Here is an 11385-nt window from a genome sequence, read left to right on the forward strand (position 1 = left end):
ACAACAACAACAACGTTTTTCTAAGTGATTCTGATCAGTCTCTTGTGTAGAATCCTGAATTATAACTTTTGTCACATAATTATTTTCATATACTTCCTTATTCCTTATAGGAGCAAAAATTCAGCAACAACTGGCCAAAATACATAATAATGTAAAGAGACTTCAGCATCAGTTAAAAGATGTGAAGCCTACACCTGATTGTAAGTCCATTTAAATTTTGTATTCTTTCCTATGTATTTTTACTTTCTATTGTTAAAATGCATACTGTACAATGTATCTATTTTCTATTTGGTATTAATGGAGCTAGCTGCCTCAACAGAGATTAATATGGATATACTGGAGAACTGTAATACCTGAGGTTTATGTAAAATGGAGGTAACCATGGGATTCTTTGTTAGGAATTTGGGGGAGACGAAATAATATATTTTGAGACATGGTATTGTCTGTCTTTGATGCAGTAGTTAAAACATGTTGTGCCGTGGAGTAGGTTTTGACTCATAGCACCCCTGTATAGGATTTCCACGACTTTAAATCTTTGTGGGAGCATGAAGCTTCATCTTTCTCTCTGGGAGCATCTGGTAGGCTCAAACCACGGACCGTGTGGTTCATCGTCCAGTTCTTATTGTATGGAGCCACTGCATACCCAGTTATACCAGAGTAGGCACTAAAAAAAGTAATACTAACATAACTTGTTAAATGAATAAACAAAACAAATACTAGACAAGAACATTGGTATTTTAGTTACCTAGTACTGACATAACAGAAAACCACAAATGGATGGCTTTAACAAAAATAAATTCATTCTTTCACAGTGTAAGGGCTAGAATCCAAATGCAGGGCACCAGGTTTAGGGAAAGGCTTTCTTTCTGTCACCTTTGAGGGAAAGTCCTGGTCCCCTTCAAACATCTGTTGCTTGGTGTCCCTCAGAGATCTCCATGTGTCTTGGCATCTATCTTCCTCTGATTCTGGCTCTTCTTTCTTGGTGGTAATCAGGTCCTCCTTCTCGGCTCACTTGTGTCTCCTTTTAACTACTGTAAGATAAAAGGTAATGTAGACCATATCCTAAGGAAACTCCCTTATAATCGATCAGTACTGTGACCTTTTGTTGTTGTTAGGTGCCACTGAGTGAGTTCTAACTCATCACAACTCTATGCACAACAGAACAAAGCACTTTCCCATCCTGCACTAGTTTCACAATTGTTATGCTTGAACCCATTGCTGTTGTCACTGTACCAATCCATCTTGTTGGGTGTCTTCCTCCTTTTTGCTTACCCCTCCACTTTACCTAGCACGAAGCCCTTCTCCAGGGACTGGTCCTTCCTGATAACATGTCTAGAGTATGAGAGACGAAGTCTCGCCATCCTCACTTCCAAGAAGCATTTTGGCTGCACTGCTTCCAGTACAGGTTTGTTAGTTCTTCTAGAATTTCATGGTACTTTTAATACACTTCTCCAACACCATAACTCAAATACGTCTGTTCTTCTACAGTCTGTCTTAATTATTGACCAACTTTCATATATGGGCACAAGTATGGATCTTCTAAATTTGTTGGCTAGGTAGCTAGCTGTCTTCCAAATTTCTTGACATAGAATAGTAAGTGTCTCTAGTGCTACATACTTCAATTTGTAACTCGTCAATTCCTTGAAGGCTTGTTTTTCCTCAGTGCCTTCAACGCAGCTTGGACTTCATCTTTCAATACCATGGGTGCTTGATCATGAGGTACCTCTTAAAATGGTTGAACTTAAAAATTGTTGACCAGTTCTTTTTGGCACAGTGATATTGTGTATTGTCTTCTTTTGATGCTTCCTGCTTCATTCAATATTTTGCTCATAGAACCCTTCAGTATTACAACCTGAGACTTGATTTTTTTTAGTTCTTTTCAACTTGAGAAATGCTTAAAGGCCTGTTCTTCCCTTTGAATTTCTAACTCCAGTATGTATATTTTATTATAACACTTGAGTATCTATTCTAAATACCTTTGAAAATTTCCCGTCAGCTTTGTGCTTCATCATTTCTTCCCTTTGCTTTTAGTATCTCTAAATTCAAGAGCACATTTCACAGTCTGTTCTGACATCCATTTTGGTGTTTTCATTCTTTTCTTTTTTATAATCTTTTGCTTTCTTCAGGTATGATGTTCTTGATGTCATCTCATAATTTTTCTGGTTTTTGGTCATCAAAAAAGAGTTTGTTTATGAAAACTGGTCCCTAAATTCAGGAGGACATATTCAAGGTCATATTTTTCGCTCTTATGGACTTGCTTTAACTTTCTAAAGCTTCAGCCTAATCTTGCAAATGACCATATGGTGGTCTGTTCCATAATCCACCCCACCTTGTTTTGGGTGATGTTATGGAGCGTCTCCATCATTTCTGCCCCCAAATGTAGTGAGTTTGAGTCCTGCGTTTTCCATAGTCGCCATTTATGTTGTTGAATAATGGTATTTGCAGTAAATAAGTCATTGACCTTGCAGATTCTATTATGCGATCCTATTACCAAGATTCTATTACCAAGGCCATATTTTCCAACTTCAGATCCTTCCTATTTGTTTCCAGCTTTTGCATTCTAATCACTAGTAATTAAAAATGCATCTTGATCATATATTTGATCAATTGCAGACTGAAAACGGTGGAAGAATTCTTCACTTGAAAATTCTTTAACACAAAGGGTAGATTTAGGCAATGAAGTCCTGGTGTGGTGCTGTAAGATAAACACTGTACTGTTAACTGCAAGCTGGCAGTTCAAACCCACCAACCACTGCTCAGAAACCCTATGCAAGGTCACTATGAGTTAGAACTGACTTGACGGCACTTAACAACAATAAAAAGAAAGGTATTGCTGTATGTATATTGAGATACAAAATTAACTACAACTCTTTGTTGAGTCAAAACTACAGACTGTAAAACATGGAACAACTTTTGTAAAATAGAATATTAATGATAATGATGTGTGTACATAGAAAAAAATCCACACAATCAAATAAAAATATGGTGGTGGTGGTTATATGCCGTCGAGTCGGTTCCAACTCATAGCGACCCTGTACTGGGTTTCCGAGGTTGTAAATCTTTATGGGAGCAGATAAGCCTTATCTTTATCCTGTGGAACAGCTGGTCGTTTGGAACTGCTGTCCTTGAGGTTAGCAGCCTGATTCGTAAATATATAATCAGAAAAATCTGTTTTTGAGTACAGTTTTCATATCACTTAAATTAAAAACAAGTTTTTAATTAAGGTAGCATTCCAGTTTCTCTTAATTTCTTAGCCTTATTGAAATATGACAAAATATCTTTTCCCTTTAATTTTTTACAGTTGTTGAAAAGCTCAGAGAAATGATGGAAGAAATTGAAAATGCAATTAACACTTTTAAAGAAGAGCAGAGGTTGATGTATGTTTTTCAAAGCCATTTTGATGTAATATATTGATCTTCATTTTTTTGATAACTTTCCACTAGACTATTATATACAAACCATTTCATTGTTATATATTTAATATGAGACTTCAGAAAAACAATATTAACACCTCCTTTGTTTTAGGTTTTAGATAGATTTTCATGTTTAAAGTAAAGTTGTATTTATTTTTAGACACCATAAAATCTCACTTAAGGATCTCTCCCCTTCCCCCCTGAGAAAATGCTTTAAGGCTGTAAATGTTAATAAATAAAGTGTTAAGATTTGGTCTGTTGCCATCCTGAAAGCTTAGAAATTGGGTTAAAACAGTTGAGCAGTTAAGTCAGAGAAACCTGAGAACTTGGCAGGAGAGAAAAAGTATAGTAAAGAAGGAGGATATAATGGAGAAGATGATATGGAAAAGTTCAGGAATAATTATATTTAAGGGAAAAAAATAAAGATTTGAAATAAAATTTAAACTTTATTTTTAAAATTTTTAGATATGAAGAGCTTATTAAAGAAGAAAAAACAACAAATAATGAATTGAGTGCCATATCAAGGAAAATTGACATATGGGCTTTAGGTAATTCAGAAACAGAGCGAGTCTTCAGAGTAATGGCAAGCAAAGTTCCTATAGACAAAGTAACACCAAATACGCTTCCAGAAGAAGTGGTCGATTTTGAAAATTTCCTTCAGCAAACAGGAGGGCGACAAGGAGGCTGGGATGATTATGATCACCAGAACTTTGTAAAAGTGAGAAACAAATATAAAGGAAAGCCAATATTTATGGGAGAAGTTCTAGAACATCTTCCTGGAAGAACACAGGATGAAATTCAGCAGCATGAGAAATGGTATCAAAAATATCTGGCTCTAGAAGAAAGAAAAAAAGAGGTAATAATTATAATGGCTATTATATGTTATATGTTCCTATGTTCTAGGTACTGTGCTAAACTTGTAACATATACTACTAACTTTACAACAGTCCCATCAGATATCTTTATAATAGGCACCCCTTCCTTCACCATTTTATAGAAGGTGAAACGGGCATAATTAGGATGCTAAGTAACTTACCCAAGTAATTACAACTATATCTGGACTTCCTCAAGGCTGAACATTTTTACCCCAAGAAATGCAGTGGGCCAGAAAATTACTGATTGTGGGCAAAATACTCTTATGTTCACTTCCCCAAAATGTTGGTAGTCCAGATCTATTTAGACTTTTTAAAATATCATCTTACTAAGAAAAGCCATATTATTTTGAATAGAAAATAAAGGCAATAGAAAAAACCCTTTGATTCTTACAGACTTCTTTTGAGTTTTACAACCAATACCTCATTGCTTATTTTTAAAACAGAAAATTGTGACTATTCTAGAGAAAAGAGTCACCTTTGATTGTAGCAAATCCCTAGGATATGTTTTCAATCATTAACTTTAAATAAAATATTAATCTTTTATAAGCCTAGTATGGAATCCTGGTATGGCACTATGGGTTAATGTGATGGCCTGCAAAGTAGATTTGAACCACAAAGTCGGTGGTTCAAGCTCACCAGTCTTTCCTCGGAAACCCTATACAGGGTCGCTATGGGTAACGACCAACTCGAGGGCACTTAAACAACAACAAGCCTCATATGAATCAAGAATAATAAGATATACTATTAAAAGCAAAATTTAAAGTTCTTTATATTGTGATTTTGAGATGTTTATCATATCCAATAAGGAGAATTCTAGAAAAACAAATTTGAATTTTAAGTTCCATCATAAAAAGTTATTTTGTCTTTTTTGTAGGCCAAGCATTCTGAACCTTGGCACTTACTAAAACTTTGGATTAGATAAGTTTTTGTTGTAGTGGTTACCCTAAGTATTTTAGAATGGTTAGCAGCATTCCAATAAGCTACAGTGTAGTGGTTACAATTTGGGCTGCTAGCCTCAAGGTCAGTAGTTCAATACTACTAGCAGTTCCACAGGAGGAAGATGAGGCTTTCTGCTCCCATAAAGATTTACAGCCTTGGAAACCCTTTCAGGGTCACTGTGGGTCAGAGCCGACTTGGCGGCACTTAACAACAACAACCCAATATATGCCAGTAATATTATTAAAAATTATTCTAGACGTTGCCAAATGTCCCATGAAGGGCAAAATTATCCCCAGTTGAGAACCAAAGTTTAAATAGTTGAAGTCTGAATCATTATTATATAGAATTGTTATGATGAACTTCACCTGACTTGCTTTGATGAAAAAATATGTCGACTAGTCAACAGATGGAGTCCTGGTGTGGTGCTGTGGGATAAAGCAAGCCCTGGACCACAGTTCTATTTGAACCTCAAGGTCAGCACTTCAAACTCACCAGGCACTCCTTGGAAACCCTATACAGGGTCGCTATGAGTTGGAACTGACTCTGTGACACTCAGTAATAACAACCACATTCAACTATATTTGATAGACATGCATAGGGAGTATTAGCAAAATACTGATTCTGTGTAGAGATTCTGTGTTTAGGCTACAGTTTTAGTGGAAGTTACTGGGATTTTTATTTTGTGGTCTTCTAAACTAAGTTGAATGTAAGATTGACTTGGGGGACTTTAAGAAAAATTTTAAAACTTGCCATTTTTAAAGATCCAAATAAGAGGCCACTAAGAATTATTTGAACTTTTTATTAGGATTCTGAAAATGGCATTCTCAAACTGGCCCCCTCTTGTTGTTAGTGCTGTTGAGACAATTCTGACTTATAGCAACCTGTATAGGATTTCCAAGAAGTGGCTGGAAGGTGTGAACAACACCAACAACAACTGTGTTATTTCCACTACCATCTGTCAGTTTATCATATTGTCCAACTTGCTTGCTTACGACATATTAGGCCAGATCAATCATTTAAAAAGGAAGGACGTTGTGTTTGATGTAGTAGAGGGCTGATGGGGATAGAGGAGACCTCGGTGAAATAGATTGGATTACGAACTTCAACAATAAACTAGAACATGCTAGCAGTTATGAGTATGATGTTTGTTGTTGTTGCTAGGTGCCATCGAGTTGGTACCAACTCACAGCGATCCTTTGGAAGTTCTCTGTCAATGCATGCTTTCAGCCATTTCTGTATTACCTTTAGTAAAACTTTACTCGCATGGGATATCAAAGAGATAGTCTGATGATTTCTGCATTCCGTTGGGTCACCTCTCTTTGGAATGGGCACAAATACGTTATATCTTCTAATCAGTAGGCCAGACAGTTGTCTTCCACATTTCTTGGCATAAATGAATGAGTGCCTCCTGTGCCGCCTCACTTTCTTGAAAGATTTCAATTTTGATTTCATCAATTCCTGGTGCCTTGTTCTTTGCCAATTCCTTCAATGCACCTTGGACTTCCTCCTTCAGTATCATTGGCTCTTGATCATATGTTACCTCTTGAAACAGTTGAACATCAACCATTTCCTTTTGGTACAGTGACTGTATTCCTTCTATTTTCTTTGGATTATTGTAGGACTGGGCATATTAAAAAAAAAAAAAAGTCACCAGGAATCAGAGTCAACTGTTTTGGTAGCCAACAATATTGAGCTATTTAACTTTAATTCTATCCTTGTGAAACACTATGTGTCAGGCACTCATTGTTTAGAACAACCATTCTATGGTAGAGGTACTAACTACTTTTGAGATGAGCAAAATGAGTCAGAGAAATGACTCACTTAAGGTCAAACTTAGTAAATGACAAAGTCTGAATTTGATCTCAATTAGTCTGACTTCAGAACCCATGCTCTTAACCACACTGCTTTTGATTCCTCTTCTGATACTTGATCAGAGGAAGGTTCCTCAAAGTATTTTAAGCCTGGAAAGAGGATTTGGAAGCAGAAGTGAAATAATTAGAGGGAAGGGATGTTGCCTATGAAGATAAAAGAGGTGGGAGAAAGAGAGGAGAACAGTAAGTGAGGGATAGTTCTTTTGAGCCTGGAGATGTTGAGATGGTCAAAAAGTATAAAGCAACCATTAGTATTTTTTAAAGGTTCTTTAAATTTTTTCTCAAAACAGAAATAATAATAATAATAAATTGCATTGATTAAAAAGAACAAAACCAAACCAAACAAACCTCTAAGACCTAGAAAACTAGCTTCCTGCAATCTGTATTCTTTTTAGAGACATTTATTTGAGGTTTTATTTTCAAATAGTTTTGATTATCTGAAAACGCTTTTACTTGCTGTCTTTTTCTTACCATTTAGTCTATTAAAAATTGGAAAACCAAAAAACAGCAAAAAAAGGAGGAAATTTTCAAGTTAAAAGAAAAGGCAGAGGAAATGTTTTATCATAATAAACAAGAAGATAATCAAAAGCAAAAGGACGAAGAAAGAAAAAAACAGAAATTGGCAGTTGAAGCTTGGAAAAAACAGAAAAGCATAGAACTGTCAATGAAAAATGCTTCTCAGTTGAAAGATGAAGAAGAGAGAGAGAAAAAACAGCAGAAAGAACGCCAACGTCAGTCTAAACTAAAATTACTGCTAGAAAGTTATACTCAACAGAAGAAAGAACAGGAAGAATTTTTGAGGCTTGAAAAGGAGATAAGAGAAAAGGCAGACAAGGCAGAAAAAAGGAAAACTGCCACAGATGAAATTTCCAGGTTTCAAGAAAGAGTGAGTAAATATGTTTCCTAAATACATGTAATTTTTTAATGTTACACTTGAATTATTACTTCCACATTCAGCTCAGCAAAAATTTATTGAGGCTTCTTACATATTGACCTGTACACAGCATCAGCTTATCAAAACTTTCTTAGTTTGTGTAGCTTGTCATCTAGTAGAAAACTTGTGGGCAAGTTAGATGTGCACGTAGGAGATTTCAGTAAAATGTGAATAATGTGATTGAAGTGTGCACAGAGTATTTTAGGAGGTGAATGTACAGAGAGTACAGATAACCACAGCTATGAGTATCAGAGAATATGAGACTTAGGTGGAGTCTTGAGAGAGAGAGAGAAAGAAGAAATGCCTCTGCTAGCTGAGGAAACAGCATGAGTTTGCAGCCTAAAGGAATACAACAGCATGGCTTGTTGAGGAAACTCTAAACACTTCAGAATTAGGACATAAAGTAGGAAGTGGAAAGGGAGCCACAGGCCAGACCGTGAATACCTTGCCTTCCCTACATTATGGGCTGGCTTTACCCCCAAGATGGCTTTGGTTTTTTCATAATTTGTTCATTGTCCATCTCCTCACCATAATGCAAGCTCCACGAGAGCAGAGGTTTTGCTGTTTTCATTCATCCCTGTTCTCCCTGGTCTGGTGCATCATTGATACTTACATCAGTCAAGGTTATTGCTGGTGGTGGAATTATAGATGATTTAAAGTGAATATATACCAGGAAGGAGTTCAAGAGTTACCAGCAAAGGTAAAATTCAGTCCAAAAAGTATTAAATAAAACAAGGAAAAATACTTTAAAATGAAAAAGGGTACAAATGAGATATGACTGCTGTAAGTACTTGTACATCAAAATACATAGCGTAACATACATAATGCAGAAAATAAGGGAAGTCAAAAAAATAATAGATTAAAAAACTCACTAATAGAGAAAATTTTTGTTAATTTCTTTTAATCCACACAAAGAAACTTCCTATATCACAAAACATTCTATGCAAAAAATTAAGGGCAAAAGGTGTTACATAAGTAATATGAGTACTAAGTAATATGAGATCATATAAGTAACACAAGAACGAAGACCATATATATATATATGAAAATGAGTATAACTAACCTATAAAAAGAAAACGGCAACTCAAAACCTGTTGCCATTGAGGTGATTCCCCATGTGTGTTACAGTATGACTACACTCTTTAGAATTCTCAGTGGTTGATTTTTAGAAATAGAATGTCAGACTTCAAAAGGATACATATAACATTTATATTCAGAAAAAATAAATCTTTTTGCCTTTGTTAGAAAAGGTTAATATTGAGATAGTACTAATATGTAATGTAGCTTCATTTTACTTGTAAACAACTGACCTTTGAATTAACTTTTCTGAGTAAAGTAAGTTAATTTTACTTCTCTTAATTTCTTTTTTTTTGACATTTTATCTTTTTTAGGATTTACATAAACTTCAATTGAAAATTCTAGATAGACAGACAAAGGAAGATGAAAAGGCAGAAAAACAAAGAAGATGGGCAAAATTAAAAGAAAAGGTACTATGTACTAAGATTAATTTTTATTCTTTTTGTCCTAATTCCTTGATTTGTTAAGGATTCAGACATCAAATGCAGTTTCTTTATATCCTGTCTTATTCCTACACCATGTCGTATAAATTGAGCTCTTACTAATTTCCATTTTTGAAAGTATAGTTTAGTGCAATTAAACAACCATTGGCACCTCTTTTTCGTAAATTATTTCTCTTCCTACTCATCATTCTGTTCTTCCTTCCGTCTATGTGAGCCTTTCTCTTAGACCTATTGCTTACTTTCGCTGGTAACACTCAGAATAAAGGTGTTGTTGCTCTTTTCTTCCGAGGTACCTCTGGATGGACTCAAACTTTCAACCTTTTGGTTTGCAGCTGAGCACTTAACTATTTGTATCACTCAGCTTATTTATCCTAAATTTACTGTCTGATCACATCACTATTATACTTAGGTATATTGTATTTGCTTCATAGTAGAAAATAATAATAATAGCGATAGCAAAAACAAACTAGTTTGGTAATACACTGACTTAGTTCTCATTTTATTTTAGCCTCAATATAATTACAGTTTTACTGAAGGGTTATTAATAATTTTATTACTGTTTACCTATATCAAAGAATCTGTTGCCAAAGATCATCTTACTCATTTATGAATACAAACATAATAATTCATGTAGATTAACCGGCACTCATTTTAATTCTGTTTACAGGTTGAAAACAATGTTAGTAGAGATCCTTCTAGGCTTCACAAACCTACCAAAGGTTGGGAAGAACGGACCAAAAAGATAGGATCAACAGGCTCTGGGCCACTTCTATATATCCCACATAGGTAAAAAGAAATGAAAATGGCTGTTTACTTGATAATAATTTGACATTTTTCTAATTTACTTATATGTATTGTATTTTATAATGAAAAGTTGATAAAGTATATATGTATACATTGGTTCTCAACGATAAGCACTGGATTGCTAACTGTTGGGTCAACAGTTCAAACCTAACAGCCACTCTATGGGAGAAAGATGACACTGTGTGTTTCTATGAAGCTTTACAGTCTCAGAAAAACTGTACAGTGTCTCTGTAAATTGGAATTGACTTGCTAAGGCAGTGGGGATTATACTCTGAATAGCAAGGAGCTATGGTAGCGTAGTGGTTTTGAGTTGGGCTGCTAACATCAAGGTCAGCAGTTTGAAAATACCAGCTGTTCCGCGGGAGAATGATGAGGCTTTCTGCTCCCATAAAGATTTACATAGGGTCACTATGAATTGGAACCAACTCCAAAGCACACCACCACCACCACCACCACTCTTAATAGTGGAAGAAAGATAAAGCACTGGACTGCAAAATTGATTTGAACCACAAGGTCAGCGGTTTAAACTCACCAATCACTCCTTGGAAACCCTATACAGGGTCTCTATGAGTCAGAACCGACTTGATGGCACTTAACAACAAGCCCTTTATAGGGTTGTTATGAGTAAGAAATGGATTGATGGCAGTAGGTTTGGTTGGGTTATACTCTTAATAATGCTATTTTCTTTTTCTTTGTAGGGCTATTCCAAGCTGGAGACAAGGATTATAGAGAAGCATATGAAGATAATGAAATTGGTAGTCAGTTAATGACAATGTTAGCATGATATTCAATTATGCTAGGAGATAGTGTGGCTAACCTTGTTCTTTAAATATCAGTACCTAGTCAGATTGATAATTAACTGTGCTTGTATGTGAATTGACAGGTATTAAGTTCCTCGCTGGCATTGTCATTTATAGTTCCTGCTTATACTAAGAGGGTATTTAAGTATATGTTGATATATTGATGTAAAAGTTTACATTACATACATTAAGTACAGAGAACATTTTGAAGATACTTTGTTTTGTCATG

At 35.3% G+C, this 11385-nt stretch overlaps 1 protein-coding gene across 1 annotated transcript in view; it reads left to right on the forward strand.

Annotated features, from left to right (window-relative positions):
• Positions 1 to 11085, forward strand: part of CCDC112 (coiled-coil domain containing 112) — a 41946-nt gene extending 30861 nt beyond the window's left edge. The window contains exons 5-11 of the mRNA XM_006870544.1: positions 111 to 200; positions 3302 to 3377; positions 3879 to 4269; positions 7577 to 7984; positions 9424 to 9519; positions 10220 to 10338; positions 11055 to 11085. Coding sequence (XP_006870606.1) covers positions 111 to 200; positions 3302 to 3377; positions 3879 to 4269; positions 7577 to 7984; positions 9424 to 9519; positions 10220 to 10338; positions 11055 to 11085 — 1211 coding nt within the window. The remainder of the gene's footprint in view (positions 1 to 110; positions 201 to 3301; positions 3378 to 3878; positions 4270 to 7576; positions 7985 to 9423; positions 9520 to 10219; positions 10339 to 11054) is intronic.
• Positions 11086 to 11385: the final 300 nt, after the last annotated feature.

This window comes from Chrysochloris asiatica, unplaced genomic scaffold, assembly GCF_000296735.1.
Source record: "Chrysochloris asiatica unplaced genomic scaffold, ChrAsi1.0 scaffold00143, whole genome shotgun sequence".
NCBI classification, from domain to species: domain Eukaryota; kingdom Metazoa; phylum Chordata; class Mammalia; order Afrosoricida; family Chrysochloridae; genus Chrysochloris; species Chrysochloris asiatica.